This window comes from Larus michahellis, chromosome 1 (genome assembly GCF_964199755.1).
Source record: "Larus michahellis chromosome 1, bLarMic1.1, whole genome shotgun sequence".
NCBI lineage: Eukaryota > Metazoa > Chordata > Aves > Charadriiformes > Laridae > Larus > Larus michahellis.
The window spans coordinates 55446965-55471069 of NC_133896.1; the positions used below are offsets into that span (position 1 = coordinate 55446965).

Consider the following 24105-nt stretch of genomic DNA (forward strand, 5'->3'; position numbering starts at 1 on the left):
ATCATGGCCATTTAATTTCCACCTTTCTCATTTCTTCAGTTGTTCCATGTTCTTTTTTGTCCTGTCCCAAGTATACTCTCGTCTTTCTATTCCAACTTTTCAGTTTCTCACAATTTCAACTACTCGTTCTATAAGAGACATCTTAGTGGCCTTACACAGCTGTTACAGAGTTCATCAGTACAGCCAGAATACACTTACCTTTCTCTCATAAACATGGGTAAGAACTCACTTGCCAGCCCAAAGGAATGACCTGATTAGAGTAGTGGCATTACACAAGGCCAGCAAAATTTTAGGGTCCAGATAAAAAGGCTCACTTTTTCTACTTAGACTTCAGGAAGTTTTACATAAGTTTGGAAACCTAAAAATACCTGAAGCATAAGCCTCTCCTGAAAAGTCTGCGATCCCTTTTTGTCTTTTCCCGTTGTCAACTAAACACAGTTGTTGCCAAGTTATTCTATCACCAGTTGGTATTTAGGCACCATATTCGGCACAATAGGATCTAGTAATTTCACTTGCAGTAAGAACTACCTAGCACACATGCTGCACAGGAGAAAACATTAAAAAAGACTTACCCTAGTTTCTTGACATATTCTAGATATCCAATTAGTATTTCATGATAGACAGCAGTCCTCAAGCATTTAGGGCGGAAGAAATGAACACTGTCAAGGTAAGATATATACACTCGCCTAAAAAAAAACAAAAACCAAAAAACAAAAAAAGGCATGATGAGAAGCAGAGATTTTAAAGTAGTTCTACAAGCTTATTCATGTTAATTCATAAAATGTGAAGCATGCAATAAAACAGTAATCTTCAAAGCCTCTGATCCTAACTTACCTCTAGAAACTCAGGGGTGTTTTGCTATCCTAGCCTCATCTCTCTAAAACTATCCAGTCCCTGCCTTGAGAATACTGACAACCGATCCTCCAGGCAGCACTGTCTGCCAGCCAGCACCCCCATTAAGAAGTAACTCTGACATATTCGCTACAGAAGCTACTGTGTTTCTAGAAGCTAACAGCACTAGACTCTTCACATATGCAACACGGGAGCTCTATACAGAGCTTCACAAGGTTCACTCAACTGAAACAGTGCCAAAATGCCAAAATGCCAAAATAAAATAAAATAAACTTTCATGCAGCTCCTCACCTTTGATTGGGTGGAGGACAGTCTGAACCATACTCCTGTACGTGCATCCCAAAGAAGCACAAGTCTACACCATCAATTTCCTCAAAGGCAAAAAGCGCTTTCGTACGATAAGGGAAAGACTCGGCCATCTCTCCGCTGTCTACAAACCTGTGGATTACAGAGGGTAAAGGGGAATACCAAATATATTCACATATTAGAGAATACATGTCACTAGGTAAAAGCAACAATGATGATGGCTACTGTAAGGGTAATTTCAGTGCAATTTTAAAGTTAAATGCTTACAGACTACTCAAAATCCAAGGCATACACTTTTTTACTATGAAAAGGATGACACAATTAATGAATATGCTGCTGTAACGTCTGTTTGTCAAGAACTGGTCAGTGATGAGGTTTTGAATACAACAGTCTACTTTTCAAAATAGTGGCATGTAAGTAAATTCAAATAGCTTCCACCTCCCCCAAAACAAAACAAAATTAGAAATGGAAAAAAACATACCTTGCTTTCATTCCTGGTTTTACTTCGACAGTTTTGTCAGATGCGTGTACCACCCTGACTGTAACCTCTCCTGCCTCGGGGTGATTCTGTCGTCTTAGGAAATCATTGACTCTGTTCTCCAAGAAGGTACCAAGTCTTGTCGCTGGTAACCCTGCAGCAGAAAAATACAGCTCTAAATATATACAACACTGAACTGTTCAAATGTGACTTCTCTATTCAGATGCTAAATGAAAAGCGACTCTTAATGCATGCAGTATGTTATCATAAATTAAAGCTTTATCTCTAAGCGCTAACACTTCTAGATTAGGTGAGCTGCTTTTCACCTGCAGGCACATTTACAGCTTATACGTTATTTAAATAAAGAAAGAACCTGTATATATTTCAATAATGGAAAAAACAACTAAATACAACTGTATCTGCAAGTAACAGAGTTTAGAAGTTTCCCAAACAATCTTCATACAAAAGAAGAACAAGCATAACCTTAGCTGACACAAAACCTAAAACTGAAGAGGAGTTTAAGATTTGTGGTGTAACAGGTCTCTCTGCTGTCCATTACCTCTGGCAGAGTTACGTATCTGATCATCAACTTTTCATTTTTCCAATTTGACACCTTCCAGTAAAGCATCACTACACTATGTTAAGTATGCAATACATACATGTTGCTAGAATCAAAACCTGATAAAAACTGTAAAAGAACCTTTGTATTCTTGGTGAATCTAGGAAGTTTTGATTTTGGAGATTTTGGAAAAAGACTCAGATGTTGAAACCATTCATTGAGTGGTTTGCTTTCCATTTCATAAGAACAGTTGAAGAGACCACTTTTTGTGACTGAACTGTAAGTCATCCCCCAAATTTCAAGACAATTTCCAGTCTTTGATATCCTCTCCTTCCTCTTTTTCCAAAGAAGGACCTTAAAAGTTAACTCTCTAACACTACCGTTAATACTTGTTAGAATCTTGATCCTATTGGTTGGCTGGGGATTTTATTATTATTATTTTTAGCAGAAATGTAAATGCTCATGATTTGTAATAAGTACACCAACTTAAGAAGCTTCTGAAAGACTTGTTTTGTCTATAGAACAGATGGACAATGACTGCACAGGTTTCGTCCTACATTGCTTTCAAATCAGCTGCCTTGATCAAAAGGAAATGTCTATAGAGAGTTTTGTCACCAGTTGATGCAACCTTTATCTCCACTAAAGCTTTTAAGAGCAGCAGTAGTCACGGTGACTTGAACACGTTATCATAAATTTAAGTTAGACTGCAGACACACAGCAACTATTTCCCAATGCTATTAATAATGCAATTGAGATAAAGGGATGTGTATCTTGCATTAGCAGTGCTCTAAAACAGTTTGTTAACCCTCTACAACAGACTATTAACCAACGACAACACCTGCAAATGCAAACATTCTGAACATCACAGAACTGATGTTCAGAACTGACCAAAATATCCTACTTTAACTCCAAAAATTGAAATAAATGCAAAATGAGCATAAAAGCCACCCCTTCCCCATTCTAAACAAATTACTTAAGATTTGTTGGTGCAAGTGTCAGAATCTTACTTTTAGCAGAGAATTTGTTCTCTTTCCTGGTTCTTCCTGTTTTCTTTAGGCAGCCATCACAGACAAAGCTGAAGTAAAAATAGGAGAAAGTGAAAAACCAAGTCAGACCGTAAAGTTCCTTAGCATCTTAGAAGCAAAATTATTCATTCACCATATCTTATCCTGTCTGGAAAATACTTTAAGTGAAAGTTGAAATAAAAGACAGCACAGAGAACAGTGCTGGTAGAAAGAGCCCAACTGTTTCAGAGGTGCAGAGGAGGATCTAAGCTCCAGGGGGTGCACCTCCGGTCCGTCACCCACATCACCATCCGCAAGCTCAGCAAACACTGTCTCCACTGGCAAGTCTATCAATATCGGCTTAAAGTATTCTTGCAATAAGTAGTCTCAAACTGCCATCTCTGATGGAGATACTGCAACACATATAGCAAAAGGCTGATTTTTTCCTAAATGCCCAAGTATGAAATGATGGGCAGATTCTTCCTCAGTTACAGGATGTCTGCCTTCTTCTGCAGCGATGTGGATGGGACAAAAAGAATGGTACAAGTCATAGCTTTCTTGTCAAGAAAGGGAACATTTAAGCTCTTACAGAGCTTTACCTACATATAATTTATCAGCTTTTTAAAAAAGCTTTTAAAGCAATTGGAAAAAAAAACCCAGTATTTTTATCAAGAACTATGAAGTATCTAAAGACGACTAGATTGTTTTCAAAATTTAATTTAGTCACTGAGGTCAAAAAAGTGAATTCACCTGTTAAATTCTTTTGTTTTTACAATATTTTTTTTGAAGATGACAAAGCAATATGATTTGTACAGAAAATAGATTAGTATAAAATTGTTATGAAACTAAAACCATCTTTTCATGAAGGACCAATATCTTTAAACATAAAAGGCTGAAACTTAAGCCTGAAAGGCCCTCCTCCACACACAGGTATTTTAGAAACATTTAAGATTGGAAACAACTTCACATGCAACACAGTAAGATATGATGCCTAAATTTGATGTTACCCTACGTATTCTGTAAAATTTTCAGGTGGGAATGCAACTTCTTCTTAAATATAACCAACGTAAGAAGGTTTGTGCACTAACTCTAGTAAATCTGTCATCTACTCTCTACTTCAGAAGGAGAAATTCCTCACCCAGAAGGCCAGATTATCTCATTATGAAGAACGCAGATCTGGTGCATTTTTCTTCCACACTCTATACATTCAACAAATCTGTAGAAGGAAAAAAGGGGGAAGGGAAGAAGGTTAGTAGTGTCATTACTTGCTTGTATATTTTGTAGTATTTTATTAGAGGAGTTCTAGCATTTAGGCTCTTGAGCCTTTTTAATATAGAGAGCACGCCTATGCTGAAAACAGCTTCCAGAACGAATTAAGACTCTGTCAGCTCGAGTCAGGTAGCCTATGCAGGGACACATTATTATTACTATTTGCTTGCCTTACTGCCATCAACTTCACTCATATTTTTTTTTTTTTTTTTAAAGTTAAGCCCTTCTAAGGATAAAATCTGTAAACTGCTTGTTGCTATAACAAAGAGAGGAAAAAGGAGTCACAGATGTCAGAAGCGAAGAACCAGGAGAAATAGCTGGCTCTTAGTTGCCTCACTATGCTTGAAGCCTGGGGTACATTGCAAATATACTGCAGGAAGGTGGGAAGGAAGAAAACAGAAGCTTTCAGAAGTATAGCAGAGATTTAAGGACAGGTTTTAAGGTAAGCGATATGGTCTGTTTCACAGATGTTGGTGAATATAATTCTCCAAAATACCTAAGGTTGCTTCATGTATCGGGGCAATCTGACTCCTTTTGAACACAGCTATTTATTAAAGTCTAAGACTTTGAATGAATAGCTGTAATTTATGTAGGGCATATGGTATCATACTGTAAGTTAGGCTTGTATTCTAGCATTATGCTGTATCTTCACTATAACAAAAGGGAAAGAAAAGTTATGAATCAAGTTACTATTCTCTCCTTCCCACAGCCCTTGTAAAACAGAAGAACTGGCTGACCCTTATGCCCTTAGAAGGATGGTGTGGGAAGAATACATATCCTTTTTGCTCATTCATTTGAGCATGAAGATAATGTTTGCAGAGTAACAGCACAGGTGTATAACGCAGAAGCATGTAAAGTGGCTTCAAGAAAACCCTCAGGAATATAAAGAAAAGCAGCTGAGTCACCATCATTTAACATTAGCGAATGCCTACAGTTCTGCTTCCAGAGCAGCGTAGAAGAACCGGCTGATTGAAATTTAACAACTTTTCCTTCTACTACATCTGCCTGTAAAATATGACAACTAGAAAAGCCAACAGCATCTAAAGAGCTACTGCCAAATGACTCAAATCAGTTCTGAGACTTGAGCGTTTGCCACAACAGGGTTTCAAAGCAGAGTTATCTGCATTCATCCTTCTGTTGAATCCACGTTTAAGACATCAAAATGCACTGATTTTGGCCAATACATACAGTGTTACATATTTCTCAAGTACAGCTGTGGTGGTTCGGGTTCGCAGGACAGAATGCCAGATATGCCACTTACTGAGCAGCCCCTACTGGCTAACAGAGCTACATGAAATTTGGAAAATATTGAAAAACAAAGGTGATGGTGAACGAATAACATGTTTTTTTTACAAAATAATTATAACGAAATTAGGATCATTCAAAGAGTGACAGCATTACTTACAGTTCAGGGTCCAGTGTATCGTTTTTCCTTTTTGAAAACTGTTCTTTGTTTATCGTGCTACGGAGAAACAGGCAATAAAACTCAGTTTTAACAGAAGACAACATACATTCATGCCATACCACACACATCTGCACACCACGACAAAACTTGTAAGCAGATTTTTTGAACCCTCACTGGCATTACAAGGAAAGGAGCTGTATTTTACAAAGTGACAGACAACTAAAGTATATGCCACCCTTGACTCTGCCCATGGAAAACATTCTTTTCTATGGGACAATAGCTTGTAGAGAACCACATTGCTCCTTTATTCAGTTTTACTACAGGATAAATGACAAAACTTGCTGACATTCAAGTTTTGGACCAGTCTGATTGGTATTTCATAGCGAAGGACTATTTGATATGCCTCTCTGATATTCTGAAGGTAGAGAAGTCCAATTATCTTTGATTACCGAGAAAGGCAGGCTCTTATTTCAGATCCCCCTAGCCCTCCTCCTAGATTAACTTCAAAGGATAAATTGCATCTTCCAAGCCCTGCAACCCCAGCCCAGCCATTATTCTACATTATCTTTACCTTCCCTATAGCCTTTGTAAGGCTAGAAATTCCATCTTTTTTCACAGTAAGATCCCAGCTATCTTATATACTAATCTGGTTCAAAATAGTCCAGAAGGATCACACAAGAATACCCAGATCTCTGAGAATTTACCCCCAAGAGTGTGTTGTATAACATGTGAAGATCAGAACATGCCTCTGAGAAGCAATGACAGAGACTCAGTCCAACTTGCGTGAGGTGCATTAGCCTTCCTATCCTTTTATTTCAGTGTTTATTCCGAATAGTGACAGATGCAGAATACTTCAAGATTCTTATCAGATAAATGAGGAAATTTCAATCTCCCAATTACCTCAAACTATTATTATAATATGGTGAGTAGAACTGTAAACAGGACCTGACATATATACTCCTAATATTTTTTGCTTTTGTTCATTTTAACAACAGATTGTGGGAAGAGAGGAAAGGAGCACGATCTCTATACGCCCCAGTAAAATGAGTTCTAAGAGAAAGCCTGTAAGCGGGTGAGAGAACATTCAAAAGCGTACTCGGTCCTCATGTGCAGCCCGTAGCCTCCATTTTTACTACACAACAACCAAGCATTTAAAACAGCTATGGAAAAATTATACCAGGAGCTGCAAGTACCTTCTAACCATTGCTTGTGTTCAAAGAGCTTTTGATTGCTTTCATTATTAAAAAAATAAATAAATTGTATCCAGCATCCATGTTCCAATTCTACTGTAAAAATCAAAAGCACTCTATGCTGCCTTCTACCCTGACTCTAAGGTTTGTAGGAAACCATTCAACCTTGTGTACGAGAAAGATCATACTCTCTCAGCAGCTAAACAAAAATTTATATATAAAGATGAATATATTTAATGTTTGTTTATATATACAGATACTTGGTCTTTCACATGCAACTACTTCATACCCCACATCTCATATTAACAAAACTGGACAGTATCGATTAAACTTTGGGTCTCTGCTTCTACTAGAGTAGTAATTAATACTATTCACAGGGACACGGCCCATTGTACTGACCAGCATATGAACATTATTGCTTCCTTTTTCCTTCCAGAAAGGCACAAGTACTCCTACATCTTCCCAAGGCCCAGCAGATTCTTTCACTGCTGTTTTAGGTACATCCACCAGTGCAACCAGGATTCGGTAACACGCTGGTAAAGACAATTCCTACTTCCAGTGAAAGTTAACTCAGTTTATCTAATTACCAACTTGGACAACTCTCCCCCTGGCTTCAGACTTTTCTAAGTTCCTCACTTCCTTCTACATGCAGTGTTCCTGCAATGCCCTTCCCCAAAGAGCTTTCTTCAACAGCTCAAAGAGTAACTGCCTGGCACTCATCTGTCCCTCAAGGGCTTCCTCAGTCGCCCAAAATTCTCTTTCAAGATTTTTTTGGGGGGAGGTATGAGGAAGGTACAGCAGAATGAAAGACTGTCCCAACAGCTTGCTACCAGCATGGAAAACGCAACTAAATCCATGCCTGGCCTTTTACCATGATCTCCTCAATAACTGAACAGCATTTCGCAGAAGCAGATGACACTCCAGCAGTAAAATGTTTGTACAGCAGAAGGAGGTTGCCTGCTTCTGATTTGGATGAAAAACAATCTGAAGTTGAGTACAAGTTTAATAGCATAGCCAGTCTATAAACAGAATAGTACGTTTCATTATTTCCAACTATGTCTGTCACCTACCTGCCTGCAGGCATGCTTATTTTTTTTGCAGTAGAGTACATTTCTTTCAGAAAAGCAGCAATTCTCTTCTTTCCTCTCTATTGGTATAGTTGCAGTATATAGTTGCACTAAGTGCTTATTTTTCACTACAGTTCAGTTATTCCAGATTTTAAAGAAAAAAATCTACAGCACAAGTCCAGGCTTTTATGAAGAATATTTGGTCCACCTTCTACTAGCCTATGAACAGCAAGGGTTACCTAAAAACTAAACTCCTTCCCTTTGAGAAAGCACTATAGACCATGACACAGCTTATGAATGCACAGCCCAAGCAAACACAAATAAACTCACGTTTGAGGTTGTGATGGGTCATCTCCCAGAGAAACGCTCTCCCCTTGGATTTCGTTGAAGCACTTCTCACAGAAATGATACCTGTCAGCAAGAAGGCCATATTTGGGTGAACTGCTCCGTCCACACAACACAGCCCAAGCCAAGCAACGGAGCCACCAATCACAGCAGGCCAAGGAAGGGACAGGAGCAGAGAGCAGGTCATCAACGGCGACAAGGATATTCAATGATGCAGATTTATGGGCCCCACATTGTGTTTGGTTGGTTTGGTTTTTTTGGTTTGTTTTTTTGTTTGTTTGTTTGGTTTTGGGGTTTTTTTGCGCAATCAAAGCCAAGTGCAGACAATGACAAGCATGAAGGAGAAATAAAAAAACAACACAAACACGAACAAACAAAGAAATGGGGGTTTGCAGGACAAAAAACAAAAACATAGAAGCAGGACAAGACAACACAAAGCAGAAAGCCAAGGCAAAGCACAGATTAGCATTAAATCTCTCAAATGGGTTCACAAGCAGCAAATGATTAAAGCAAATTAAACAAGATTATTCCATTTTAGCATACCCATACCCTCTTCATTTTAATAATCCATGCCATGTACAGCAAAGAATTAAAATGAGAAAGGCAAAAAGAGCAGAAGGAAGGAAGAACTGCTACTCTGACTTCTACATCAGCACAGCAGTTCTGTTGGCAGGAGGATCTGCAGGAGATCAATGGAAGAGGGATAGTCTTCCATCTTAAGTGTATAAATGCTGAAAGGCCACAGGATTCTCTCCCAGTTGAAAGGGAAAGCTAAACACCAGAAGCTTCAAGAATAATAAAATCTGTCCTCAAAAATCTTACAAACATTAATTATAGAACTGTCAAACTGTACATTAACTAAATACGTAACATTTAACTATACACATAATGCTCTATATTGATACGATTCTGCCATAGCCCAGTTTGAGTGTAGAACAGTCCAGGCATCAATACAGCAAGCATTACAGAGAAAGATTTCATTTATACTTGAATAAAATAGTGATTAATTCAAGATTCTACCCCAGCCCTCAAAAATGTTCTAAAATTGTGGCCTCTCCATTACTAAGGCATGTTAATTGAGTGCACAAGACAACTAAAAATAAATAAAATTCAAACAAGTTTATTATAAAGCCACACAAACCCACGCTATAGCAGCTGTTAGGCTAAAAAGACAGGTCTCAACCCTCTCTCGCATTTCTCATGTGAGATAACGCAGAAAACAGTACTTCTGAAACTGTACATTTCAGTCTATAGATATATATGCATGTGCATACATAATGTAATTTACAAGTCACATATATGCACCTGTTATAATGCAAAAATTCCCTTCTAATGTCTGAAAACATGTAAAGCATGTCAGATTTTTTGAGTCTTTTGGTCCATCTAGTGCTTGTCCATAGATAAACATAAGCAGAAGATACTGACATGATATGAAGAGCTCTATACTATGTAAGTCTAAAACTACAATAGTTATTATGGGATACTATAAGCTTATTTTCTACTTCTTCACTACTAAAAACCTCCACTCACTGCTATAAACCTTTGTGAAGCCTAAGAAGGTTAAGATCTAACTGCTGTAGCTCTTCAGTTGCTTTCACCTGACCGGGTGCTTAAGAAAACTGCAATTCTTGCAAAAATCTACTTGGCTTTCAGGTAAAAGCCTTAGTGTTTTTGTTGTTCTGGGGTGGGGTTTTTTTGTTTAAGGTGTTGGAAAGAACGGAGAGCAGGAACTAAATTCATGGAGGTGACATAGTTTGGAGATAACTGGCCCTTTGCTCTAACAGGTACATTCTGGTAGACAGCCCAGGGGATATGGGAGTGTTAAAGCATGTATTTCCCCGCTTCTTCCTCCCTCACTACCCCAATTGGCAAAGAGAAGCCTTGCAAGAGTCTTTCAGAAGTCAAATACATTTAAATCCTTTAACAAACCTCAAGTCAAAAAAATTATTCGAAAGACCTGAAGAAGTGACAGCACTTTACAGAGCTGCTGACAGCTACTGCAAGACAACTCCCTTAAGGAAACTTAGGGAGGAAAAGCAAGTACTGAAGAACTGAACACACAAACCTTCCAATGAAGATTTGCACCATAAAAATAAGTATGCTCTTCAGTGTTAACATCATAAAAAAACCCAAGACTTGTCAAGTACAGTATGTATTATGAGCATTAATATACACTAATATACTTGCTGCACGATTTACTTAGTGTTCTGCATGAAAAACACTGCTGCATGGTAAGAAGGAAAAGACAACAGACTTGTATATATGATTTGTAGATAACTGAAGATTTAACTAACTGCAGGATAAAAATTTAGTAAAACATCACGTTTCTGCAAACAAAAGAGGAAGAGAAAAGACTGCAGTGAACTTTTGCAGAAAGAAGTCATTATCACACAAGGTAAACTATTCAAGGGCACTTCCAGCAAATTTTTATCTTAACACATGAAGGTGTACACATATAAAGAGGGTGTATATTTAGATACATGCACGCCTTTTAAACAGATCGATTGCAGCATGCACAAAAACGCACCAATGACTTTTCCTTACCTGTTCTGGTAACTGTAGTAAGTGGCATCTCGAGGGATTGTACACAGCTGTTTGCCATAGCAACACAAAGTCTGTGGCGAGAACTCCAACTGCAAAGAGGAATGGGTCATCTTAGTACTCACGAGTGTTTTCACTCGCTCTCCAGGCGAAGCAAGCGTGACCCAGACAATGATCATTTCCACCTTATTCTGTGCACAGATCTCACAGCACGGCAAGTGCACAAAGTGCTAGTCATAAAAAATGTTCAGTGGGCTGTTATTCTCAAGTTAGCTCTTCTCCAAAGATGGAAAGCATATCCAAACAAGACAATGGAAATACAGTCTCAATATACAGTGAAGTAGAGCGCACTTCTGCGGTAACAAACCCACATCTGTTTAATTTGCAATAGCAAACATGGTCGCCCTAACCAAAATAAGCCTTCAGTTACTGACTTCTTCCCCCCAAGGGCTTATATACAAATAGATGATTTAAGCACTGCATAGAATTTAGAAGATCCATAAAACCCTCAAAATCAGATTACTCAGCGTTGCTAAATTGTGGTAAATTTTCAAAATTTTTGACACAACAAAACTGCTAACAATTACAACTGCTGTATTTTTTCCCCGCTTAGCACCAGAAGCACGCAGCAGACTAAAAATATTTATTTTCTTACCTTTCTTCCACAGCAATAACCAAGGCTCTGCATAACTGGGTCAATTTCTTGCTCAAAGACCTCTGCCAGTTTGGAACAGTACTTATATACCCGGGATGTTTTGCGGTTATACAGCCAGGCATTATTGAACATGAGCCAGATGTCATCTACGTATTGCCACGGCTCCTGATACTGTCCCGTGTCCAGCTTCCTCTTGATAGTGGAAAGGTCCATGGGGTTCTTTACTATGTCAAAATAATCCTGCAAGAATACGCAGCGTATCAAAACACCACCACCGAACTGTGTTGTGACAGGACAGCGTGCGCATTCCCAGCATATAAATTCTTCTGCAGTACATCAAGAAAAACAGGTTCCTCCCTGACTTGATTGTCAAACTGCTTGTGACGTACAATAAAAAAACCCCTCTAAGTAATACTGTATCACTCCCTAGTACTTCCTTTTCATTATGCCTTTATTTCTCAGGCTCTAACGCTCTTCCACTCCTGAGGAAATAAAGCCACTCTAATTTTAGTCAGCAAAACAAGTAGCACAAGCAGTAGGAAATAGCAATGTTTTTGCAGCCACTGTGATCTGAGGATATACAAGAGCATTAATAGAAAGTGACTGGTTTTAACAGACCAGACAACCTGGTAAACAAAAAGAAGTAACTTTATTAGATTATAAACAATATCATGGCTCCTCTAAAGAATGCCTTTTTCCAATCCCCCCCATCAGTTATATGGCCACTTCTACAAAAGTCCCCAGATTCTGATAGCCAACTGAGAGCTTGTTAAAGAATATCAGCAACATTTATGCCTACTTATAATACAGCAGGCCTTGAATTTTTACAGTATCTATCCTGAAAAAACCACACACCAAACAAACAAACAAACCATTTCAGGCAAAAAAACATTGCCCAAAGCACCTAAGCAGAACTTTTATGTATACATATTGTGTATAAATAATAAACTTGTGTGGTCAATCCAGAGAGTTTATGTCCTGGTTTGAGGTAAAACAGAACCAATTTCTGCTCAGTAATTTTATTCCTTAGCTAGGCTTCTTCTAACTCTCTGAAATTAACAGCACGTTGGGTCGAAAGCAGTTCATTCTCAAGAGTGATAAGACCAATGTTTACAGTTTGTGCCAAGAAATGGTACTCAAGAGAAGCTCTTGCTTATACTTATTGCTATAACAACCAAGGTCAGCTAATTTCATTATTTGCCCCATTGGAGGGTCAGAAGGGGAAAAGCGTAGAGGGGTCCCACCTGCAGGGAGGGGCAGACAGGACAGGTGACCCAAAAATTGACCAACAGGGGTATTCCATCCCATCTGCCCCATGCTCAGTATAACAGCTGAGCAATCAATGGGTCAACTCTCCTTCTTCGATGACTGACATCCAAGGAGGACCCTGCCTGTTCATCTGCCTTTGATTCCGATCCGTGGGTTCCTGACTCCAGCTGTGGAATCCAGTTCCCACCCGTCACTGAGTCCAGTCTGGGACTTCCCCAGTGCCTGCTAGTGATGTCATCCTGGGAGCTTAATATGGTTTTGTATATACTGTATCTATTTCATTATTTTCCTTTTTATTTTATTATTAATATTTCATTAAAGTAGTTTAGTTTCTTCTAAACTCATAAATCTCTAACTCTCCTCCTCCTCTCCGTGTACAAGGCTGGCGGGGGGGCATCTGTTGCCGACCATTGGCCAATTTGGCCAAAACCATGGCAGTTTAACACACAGATCCCTGAAGGATAGTAATGCCTTCTGAAGACAACTCTAAAACAAGCAGAAAATTTGACCTAAACAAAACTAGATGTTGAATAGTCTCCTTGCTCATAACAGATTAATAATCATTGATGGATTTATTTTTTTTTTAAAGTGGTCTTGATCTGCTTAATTTCCCCACACATCAGCCAAGTTTTATGTATGATGAGAAACACCTAAGGAATTCAGCAATAGAAACAGCACATCATGAAGCAACGTCCATAAAAAGCCCACACAGCACCGGGGTTCTGCTGGCAATCCCTTCAACGTATGGTACACCTGCTTATTTATCAAGAGGAACACAGACCCGAACAGACTTCTGAAAAAACAAACTTTCCTAAGTCAGACATGGTTCATTCCACTGCCCAAGCTAAAACCTCTTCAAATGCATCAATATAAAAATGTTAACAAGAAAGACTTCAGCTGTTCTCAAACAGGTATGCCATAATATAGTAGTTTTGAATTAAAGCCAAGAAAGTATCTTGCTAAGACACTCACAGGAATTCCTAGTAGTTGAGGATCCACAGGCTGTCGAAATGGAAGAGACTCTGGATCCTGACGGTAAAGTGCCTCCAGTGTTGGCATAAGTGCCTGCCGCAACTCTTCTGGCTTGAAAACTTTTGGAAAAACAATCAACATTAAAAAGACAGCAGAAACAGCTGTAAGGAAGAAACCTGCTGGAAGATGTAAGGTCTGTGGAAAAAGACTACAAACAATGGATTTAAGTTACTTAGCATGGCTTGTTTATCCTCTGCAACACTGAATTCTGAGGAGGATATTAAAATGATCATCTGTACACAAGGAGATGGCCAAAATATTAAAGAGAATCTTGTTTTTATCGTAGGAAGGCACCGCTACATTTAATAGAGCTGTTTTACATTCCAAATATGGCTCCTCTCTGATGTCCCAAGAAATACTTGTCTAGAAAACCTGTAACCGAGGAGTATTTCAAATCTCAATTGTACCGACAACTTCACTAAGGCTCAATGTCTAATACTAAAGCCTTAAAGAACTTGCCCAAAGCCAATTACAAGCACATGTATTATCAGACAGTTTTGCCAAAAGCCACAAAGAACAATCCATGTAAGTTTACGGATTACCAATGAAGAAAGCTCTTCCCTCCCGCCCACCCCGGCAAAGATTTCTTCAGGGAGATGCAGTGAATTTCAGTCAACACAGTATTCCTGCTTACTTTTCTTCTTAGACTGCCCAGCTGCTGGAGAAGACTGAGTAGCTGGAGTAGTAGGTCTTTCTTCCCCCTCTGGTATTTCAGTCTTCACTTCAGATTTCTTCTCTTCTTGTTCCATTGGGTCTGGTTTACATTCCTCCGTGACTGGTTCTACTTTAACCTGGAAAATAGTTTGGAGCCTGTCATCTGCCATCCTACCCACCACTCTCCCCTAAGATTAACGGTATCTACTTTGTAGTGAAAACTTGCCTAAAACTTGAGCAGATGTGCTAGAACGCACCTTTAAACACTGCAGTAGCAGCACTGATGAGCTGCTAACCAGTCCTGAGCTGCAAGTAGACTCAGAGGTACTCATCCAGCTCTTTGGGCAGTCTCTCCCACACTGGGGCTGCCAGGATGACTCCCCCCGGCAGTCACACTCCTAGAGCTGTCCTCAGTCCAATTTATCAGAGCCCAGAAAGCAGCCCATCATGTGCATATAGAATCATAGAATCGTTTAGGTTGGAAAAGATCACTGAGTCCAACCATAAACCTAACACTGCCAAGTCCACCATTAAACCATGTCCTTAAGCATCCCCTGGTGCAACTTGAGGCTGTTTCCTCTCATCCCATTGCCCACTATTGTAACATATTGCTGCCAGTAACGTCTGAAGGACTTACCTGAGTGCTCTCTTACATTGGCATTTACCAAAAAGCCTCACAGCTGCAACCACATTATTATGGTCTTTCCTGTGGCCACTGGCTTCTACCACCAGTTCACCACAAAACAGAGACCCTTCTTTAGGAAGAAGTAGTTTAAGACAACAACCAAAATGGCAGCAGCAGGTAGCAGCTACAGCTCTCACTGAACTCTGGAAGGAATGGCTTGCACGGAGACAGAAAGCATCTAGCAGCACTAGATAAAGATATCCTACCCAACAACTGGCCGACAATCTCACCTCAGATTTCTCCTCCATTTGCATCTCTGTTTGTTCTGGTTCCCCTTCCTCTGTTTTAATATCCATTTTCACTTCCTGCAAGGGTGGCTGCTGCTGCTCTGGAACAGTCTGCTGAGAGTTCACCTCTGTGCTGCTGGTGGATGGGGGGTTGGATACCTGCCCGTCAATGCTTACAGCTGGCTGTGAAAGCTGAGGGAACAACACACACATTGCAAACAGGCTTCCAATGAACTTACTTTTCTTTCTTTAACCTACCTTTTACCTATACTACATTTCCACCAAGTTTAAATGCTCTCCAGTCCTTTTACTTGCTTCACCTGAACATACTGCTATACAACTCCAATTATAGAAAAACATGCAATAGAAACATGCACTGAAAGGCCTAGTATACAGAAAATTACATACTGTTTCTCTATTGTACACCACCACTATGCATATGTAGATATAACTAAAGACCTCATCCATGTTTCACAGTGAATTTCAAAACGTGCACTACAATTCTGAAAAACATTCTCTCTCTAGAAACACCAGATGATCTATAGACTTGTCTTGATGCAAAAAGGTCACTTCCCAAATGCAATAAAACCTATTTTGATATTAAACATGCTAGGAGCTACCTCCATTACCACAGACTCTCACAAAAATAAAGACCAACTGAAAATTAAACCTTACACTTAAACATTTGGAGGGAAAGCACAATTAAAGTATTTCCTTACAGGTGTTGTGGGGTGCTGAGGCTGCAGCGGTGCTGTCGGTGTAGGAACAGATGCAGTCGTGCTCTGCTGCGACAAGGGCTGCTGCTGTTGCTCTGCAGAAGGGGTAATTGGAACCGGAGGCTGGACTTGTGGAGGCAGCTGTGCCTGAGGAGGTGTTGGGGTCTGCCTTTGAGGGGGGTGCATAGTTTGCGACTGTGGTCCAGGTGGCATTGCCTGAGGAGTAGGTGTGGGGGCAGCAGTGGCAGCTGCTGCTGCTGCCTGCTGTTGCTGTGATCCCAAGCCTGGGGGTGTGTGGTGAGGTGTTGGGGTTCGGCTAGGTACCGGAGAAGGAGAATTTCGGTGCATGGGAGGCTGTGGAAGAGTTGGGCAGTGAATATGGCTCCCTTGAGAACCTGGAGCCATTGCAGGAGAATTCACAGGACAGGAAGCGCTGGTCATTTGTGCCTGTGGGAAAACAAGTACAAATTTGCAATGACTTGAAATAGAAAAGCAAGAGAAATTACTGTCAAATGGCTGCTTTCCCACAGTTGTTTGCATATTTTTAAAAATGTAGCAAACTAACTGTTTTGTTTTAAAATCTCTATTTTGATTTTTTTTTGCTCCACACAAACATAAAGCTGTTTTATAATTTATTCAGGTCTAAAAGAGAAGTTTCACAGAATAACTTATACTTGTTGACATATTTAAAGAATGGCACACCTACACTCCCAGTTCGCAAAACATTTCTTTCTAGAACTGCAATTTGTACATCCTGAATATGCGACAATGAACCACAGTGAAAAATTGCATTCAAATACACTTAGTGTGCCCATACCCCCACCCCCAAGACTAGAAACTGAATTTACCATCACAAGTAAGTACAGCTGTAACCGTACTATTAGAAGATTACAAAAAAAATTTATTGGTCAAGGAAAAAAGCTGTCACTCCACAACAATCTTGCCTGCAAACTAGGAAGAAGCATCAACGAGAAGCAAACTGACGCTCCCTACTTCTTCCTGGCCTGAAAGGTTCTTGCTGAAAAGGGAGAGGGAAAGGACAGAAAGGAAACTGCCAGACTATAAGGTCAGATCTTTAGTAGTGATAACCCTTGTATCCCCCAAAGCCAGCAACACACATTGGTCCTGGACAGACATGCCTTTTTATGACTTATTCTTCCATGATCTCTTAATTTCTCAGGCTTCGCTGCCTCACTGTTAAGCAAGAAATTCTTAACTACTGCATGCTGAGTAACAATTCTTCTTTGCTCCATAAAAACCAAACTTAAAATTCTTTTATCACACTTATGCCTGAGAACAAGCCAACGTTTCACCCTTGCCATTCCCAGTGCTACATCAGGAAAACGCAATATGTCAATAAATTAATTCATTTGACTATAATTCCAAAAGCACCTTGAGAAAACAAGTTCTCCTCCATTACTACTAACTGAACAATGAAACCGATATATGACAGAGCCCACTGACACCACTCCCACAAATCAGAAACTCACTTGAGAAACTGGTGTCTGATTGCCAGGCTGAGTCATAGGCATGCTCGCTGCGTTCATTCCTGGGGAAGAAGCAGTGAACTGGGTCTGTTGTAAAAACTGATTCTGACCGGAAGGCTGGCCAACGCCTGGCTGCTGCATACGTGAAGGAAATCCCATCTGTTGGAAGAGAAAGGAACTCATTTCATACAATGCACGTGCACTTCCATAAAATTTTACAAAAAAACCCCAATGTTTATCTTGTTGCAAAAACTGATGCTTGCCGCTTATCTGTAGGATACAATATAGAAAGCCTGCTTACAGCTCCTCTCAAAAGATAGAAATTATGATGATTTCCCTTGTAAGCTAAGGAAAAGGATACTGATTTCAGATTGGGACTGTGGCTTTAGATTTATTTTTGTTCCTTGTTTTAAGGATGCAGCAGCACAAAAAGTCACTTAAACTTATTTTTTAGGCTTTTTTTTTTTACCACCAAGATCTAAAGCCTTACCATAGACTAGACAAATCTTTCAGTGGTCACGCAAAAGGAGGAACCAAAGGATCAAGAGATTGAAGAAATAATACTTGATTTTTTTTTTTTAATTATGATTTCTTTTACTTATTTATTTTAAGAAAACCAGAGCAAGCAGAAGCAAACCCGCGAGCTGCGCAGCCCTCGGAAAGGCAGACTGACCTGGTTCATGGCCCCAGCCTGGCTTAGCTGTCCAGGGTGCTGAAGAGGAGGGGTTTGCCGGGGTCCCATCGGTGACAGCTGCATGTTCATCTGGCCAAACTGATTCATTCCTGTGCGTTTGGGCCAAAAAAACACTTATAAACAAAGGCCTGAATTCTCCTTTGGGCACTATTCAACATTTGGAGAAGTGCTGTCAGTTTCTTCACAATTTTGTTTTCTAGCAACCAGTTTTCGAGCATGCAATACTATAAAGGAAATACTTTCTTCTATCAACCTGTTACATGGAATAATTTTAAATACAGCGTCCAAGCTACCATACTCCTTCAAAATACAGACTAAGGTTTGGGTTCTTTTTCCCCTCAAAAGACATGCTTCCCCTAACTGTTATCAAAGCTCTGAAGTTTGAAAACCACTGGAATGCGTAACAAATAACCAGAACTGTCACACCCGTTGCTGAAGATCAACTTTCTACAGAAGGTTGTATTATCTTAATTACGTATTCACTTATCGAATCCCAAACTGTACCTTCACTTCCTCAAGTACTTTGTATTTTGACTACCATACTTCTTGACTATGTAACAAAGATTTTGTCCCTTCCTTCTGCGCAATAATTCTCACCATCTTCCCTCTGCCACCAGCATGTCCTCACCTAAGCTGGCCAGGCCCACCACATTTGACCCACCCCATCGTCTTATGTCCACACAATCAGAAGTTACAAAAGCATCAAGTTCTTTATTTAACAAAACAAGCAGCTAACCTGCAACTCTTAAATTCACAAGATCATGAAATGTTATTACAGATATATATAGTTTAGATATATATTTTATATATATATTTATGTTAAGTGTTATACCATACAGATAGCTATTTTCTCAATCAAATGGGTGAAACAAGGGTGAATGTGACACTTCAGCAGGAGCTGCCCAATTCCAAGATTCCTTCAAAAAATCATAGTAGCGAATTTTCTTCAAGTATTTACCTGGCTGTGCCTGCATGCGATTCATCATCTGGTTTGGCACATTGGCACGTATCAGGGTTGGGTCAGGAAGAGGACCATCTGGAAAAAAGATATTGGAATGAGATTACGGCATTTAGAAGACCACCAGGTTTTACCCATCAAACATTTTAGTGAGAATTACACACTAGAATCCATGTGTAAAAGAAAAAAGAACGCGTACGGCACAGTCCAGTAACACTAAACACTCTTGAAGAGTCCTCAAAGTGTGAGGCAAAACCAAAAACCTCCTTGAAAGTATAAGCACGTTCCACTGACAGAAATATCCTCTGACAGAGGCAGAGGACAAATCTGAGGTATGTTATCGAGGTACAATGACAAACTCAGTAGCTCACGAACATTCCAGACCACAAGAACTTCTACAGACCACTCTACACTGTTACTGCACCTCTGGATTTAAAACGCTATGAAAACTATATGGTTCAACAGAGTATATATCAAAGCTCTGAAGTCTGAGAACTACTGGAGTACATGATAAATAACCGAAACTGTCACATCTACTGCTGAAGAACTTTCTACAGAAGTTACAATAAAAAAGTCACAACATTCAATCTTTAAGAATCTTTCTTGTATCTTGGTAATGCATCTCTCTAAATCCTGTTCTCACTTCAAATATAAAAAAAACCCAGAACTGGATTTACCAAGATACATTCAAATTTAAGCAAGACAGAAGGAACTCAGATGAACATTCTTGCAGCATGTGCCTGGCACTACTGAATCTTTGTCTGGTTTTCACTGCATGCTGGAAAGACCACTTGTCCGAAAAAAAAAAAATAATCACAGCACAGAACAAGCACTACCTAAACTTCCAAAGGCATAAATACCTAAGCACTCCAATCATCATACTATCTGCTTAGCGACAATAGCAATAGTGATGATCATTTTAAACACCACACAACTAAATAATATGAAAATATATATCTCTTATAGTAACTGAAGTTATCTTTAAATCAGTTGATTCCAGAGGTGAATCTAACGAGACTGAAGTTTTACAACGTCAAGGATGCAACTTAATCTCCATTCCCAGGACCCACAAATTAAGTGTAAAGGTTTACAATATTTCAATTTGTTCAGAAGACTAAATGCTTTTAGATATCTATGGTCATTAACACATAAGCAAAGGAAAGATTTTGCTAGTACTTCTGAACAAAGAGAAGAAAGTTCTGTTTAACTTTGAGCAAGCCAGGTAGCTGTGAAACAAGAAGGGCAAAATGGTCACCGGTCTAACAAAATGACAGTACAGGATTGCCCTGCACCAGGTAGTCAGTAACCCAACTGATCTTACTTGCAGACATCCCTGGCTGCGGCTGTCCCATGTTGGGCCCTTGATTCATGGGAGCCTGTGGCATGCCTGGAGCACTTGGGATCATGTTTTGCTTCTGCAGCCTGGTTCTTCGTTTCTCCTCCAACTCCTTCTGAATCTTATAGATCTTCTCCGCTAGCAAGTGATAGTACTCTGCCTGTTGGCGAGGAATACAAGTCGGGAAAGGAGACGACACACACTTTAAGTAAAGGCAACTGGTCACAGTGATCCAAGCTTGGAAAACAGCCTTACACACACACACATTTCTGCTTGGGTGGGGGTGGCTCTCCCTTTGCAGGAGCCGCTGGGCAGATAGGAGGGCAGAAAGGGGCACTGCTGGCAACCATTAGGCCAACACTGGACGTTTCTCTTCTTGTGTACAACACTTCTTTGGGAGAATCAGAGTAAAGCACTTCATGTTGCTTTCAGGGTACCCTGAGAAGAGTCAGGCACAACACACCCCAACAGGCACCACCCCAACTCCCGGCACACCCAGGCAGAAGCCTGCAGCTGGCTGGTCCCTACACCCCATCCAGCAGCCCTCAAACACATGTTTCCTCAGCCTGGGAGTCTCATCTGTGCTTTCACTCCTCTTCCTCCCCACTCACTACGGGATCAAGGCAGAGACACATGACTGGACAACAGAGGATGGCATCTCACCCTGCTGTTTGCCGATTCATACATATCCCCTTCCACCTTCCGAGCATATGCCACCAGATTCTCCATACGACGATCCTTCAGTGCTGCAGGGTCAGGAGTAGGAAATATGGCTTGGACTCTGGAGAGGAGGGGGGAAAGCACACAAGTGATCAGAATATTCCCAGACGGGGACATTAGCACTAACACCAGTGATCTGAACACAAAACAGCAGGCAAATCTTCTGCCAGACTGCAGCACTGCTACTGCTATCAGGGGACATTGCCCCTACACAGATGGTTTGAGAACAGACTGGGACACTTCCAATCCACCATCCCCAAACCAACTGATGCAGCTCCATCTTTCAGGCTTCTGGCTTCCCTTCTCATAGGCCCTGACAAAACTCATTCCCTGGCCCCCTGGTTTTGGAAGCCAGGCTTCCTCCCGCCCCACACGTACATCTCAGAGGCAGCGACTCACCTATCAAGAGATTGTTTTGGTATTAGCTACTCACAATTTATGAACAAGGTGGTTTCGGAGATCCTGAGTAATGTCTTCATGCCACTGCTTTCGAATTCCAGTATTGGATGGTTGAGCTGTTGGCATGGCTCCCAAACTGGCAACGTTGGCGCTTTCACTCATCATGGGGCTTCAAAAACAGAGCAAGAATTGAGGGCAAAAGTCTAGCCCAAGCTTAGTCATCTTACAGTCATAGCCTCTTTTAGAATAATGTTAGGACAAAGTGCTAGTTCAGCCATTCCCTAATCAATGGACAAACTCTGCAGAAATATCTGCACAGACACCAAAACAACGCCGTGAAAGAGTACATGCTGTCCTACCCAAGGATTTGGAAAACTGCAACAAAAGCCACAAAATCCAAAGGGAGAGATAGCCATCAAGGGCATTTACCCCACTGTTTATGCAGGAAGTGCCATGAGATCAAAACAAAATCACTGGGGTGCAAAGAATAATTCAACTTACTTTTGAGAATTCATGGTTGAATGCAACATTGAGTCAGGCAGCAGATTAGAGGTTTGAACCCCAACTCCTCCATTCACTCCCATTGGATTTGCACCTAGAAAACAGAAGAATAAGTATTCTTCAATGAACAGCCCATTTACTGTGCAAGATCAGTAACTGCTCAGCAATAACAAAGGTCTAGACTTTCAGGTACTTTGATTTTTGTGAAGGGAGTTTAATTACCCATTGCTCTCTTTACTCTCTTCCTTTTACAAACTCAGAAAAAGTCTGCGGCACAACACTGGTGACCTCCAAGTGAAGCATCACACCACAGTACTCCTCTGCATGTCTGCCTGAACTTCGCAACAAACAAGCAATTTCAACTTGCCGCAAACATTATGCACCGGAGCCCTTTTCTGTGACTCCCTAAAGATCCAGCGTTACCAGCCACTTCTGGGTTTTGTTTTCTTCTTTTTATTTAGAAGCAATTGGGGTTTTTGTCATACAGGGGCTTACAATATATATTCACAAAGGCTTCAAAAACTTAAAACATCAGCTACCACCTACATCTGATAAGGTCCCCTCTCACCCACTCCATATTTAAGAATCCTACAACTAATTCCAATGTTTGTACTAAGAAGGAAGATCTGACAATCCTTTGCAGGAAAACCTCTAGTAATTTGTTACGTTACAGAATTTGCTTTTCTGAATCACAGCAGATCTCAATCACCATAAAAATTTGCTTATTTTCTTCACACACTACAGTTAAGAGTCAAATAGTGAAGAAAAACACAGCATATTTGTCTGGAGCCTCTGAATAGATCACTTTGTGAAGTTGACAGTAGCATGAAAGCCGTTACCAAGCTTCATGTGCATTTAGGAGGACATCTGAATCTACAGAATCTGTATTTCAAGCAAAATTAGGCACGGCATACAAGAGAAATCCACTGAAATTAATATATAGAGCTTAATACATACGTCTAATATCAACCAAGCGTTTAACAGTCTTTTCATAACGCTGTCTCCAGCCTCCCTTCCCTTAATCACTTTTTTCTCCTTCCCAAATTCACCTTGCCATCTGAAAGCAAGCTGGTGTAGAAAACAACTGTCAATTTTTTGCCTCTTTTCAACCACCAAAACCGACCATTCATTTGATCTTCTTAGTTAGGACTGCATCTCTTCACATCACAGTCCTTGCCAAATCCTGCTGTTTCTCCTAAACTAGCCCTGTTGTCACATAGGCCACGACCTGATGATTCCTATCTCACTTGTAATTCCCTCCTTAGACACCCACTCCTAATAACGAAACAACACTTAAAAGTGTACACTCTCCATGCTTGTCCTTTCTATCTTAAGCTTCAGTTCTTTACTCTCCAAGAGCTTTTCAACTCCATCGCACTAGATTTTCTTAACAGTGCTACAATGAGTGCCCAGTAAGAATGCAGAGGCCAAACTTTGTGTTTATAAATTTTAAAAAAACCAACAGAGAACCATTTTGCTTCAGAAAAATGGATGAGACATTCCTTTCAACCTTTTAAGGCCCTCACTGTAACATTTTGGAGCTTCTAGAAATTAACCTATTTGTAAAACACTTGAGTGCACAGTAGAAAACATATTATTTTGTAAGCTCTCAGGACCTTAAACCCTCCCCCCCTTTTTTTTTAAAAATGCGTTACACACTGGAAGGCAAAGTTTTAGCAGTACACAAGTCATGTGCAATCTATGAACACCAGCCACCCCATTAACAAGTCTACTCTACCCAACAGTCTTTTCCTGA

The 24105-nt window shown here is 40.2% G+C and overlaps 1 protein-coding gene across 1 annotated transcript in view; it reads right to left on the reverse strand.

Annotated features, from left to right (window-relative positions):
* Window positions 1-24105, reverse strand: part of EP300 (EP300 lysine acetyltransferase) — a 63176-nt gene that overhangs the window by 9186 nt on the left and 29885 nt on the right. Inside the window, exons 7-26 of the mRNA XM_074578188.1 lie at window positions 22350-22443; window positions 21883-22017; window positions 21393-21510; window positions 20715-20889; window positions 19394-19471; window positions 18415-18524; window positions 17745-17900; window positions 16258-16701; window positions 15542-15730; window positions 14607-14763; window positions 13913-14031; window positions 11672-11911; window positions 11020-11108; window positions 8461-8541; window positions 5874-5930; window positions 4338-4415; window positions 3203-3270; window positions 1640-1790; window positions 1144-1290; window positions 573-686 (exon numbers count right to left, since the gene is read on the reverse strand). Coding sequence (XP_074434289.1) covers window positions 573-686; window positions 1144-1290; window positions 1640-1790; window positions 3203-3270; window positions 4338-4415; window positions 5874-5930; window positions 8461-8541; window positions 11020-11108; window positions 11672-11911; window positions 13913-14031; window positions 14607-14763; window positions 15542-15730; window positions 16258-16701; window positions 17745-17900; window positions 18415-18524; window positions 19394-19471; window positions 20715-20889; window positions 21393-21510; window positions 21883-22017; window positions 22350-22443 — 2800 coding nt within the window. The remainder of the gene's footprint in view (window positions 1-572; window positions 687-1143; window positions 1291-1639; window positions 1791-3202; window positions 3271-4337; window positions 4416-5873; window positions 5931-8460; window positions 8542-11019; window positions 11109-11671; window positions 11912-13912; window positions 14032-14606; window positions 14764-15541; window positions 15731-16257; window positions 16702-17744; window positions 17901-18414; window positions 18525-19393; window positions 19472-20714; window positions 20890-21392; window positions 21511-21882; window positions 22018-22349; window positions 22444-24105) is intronic.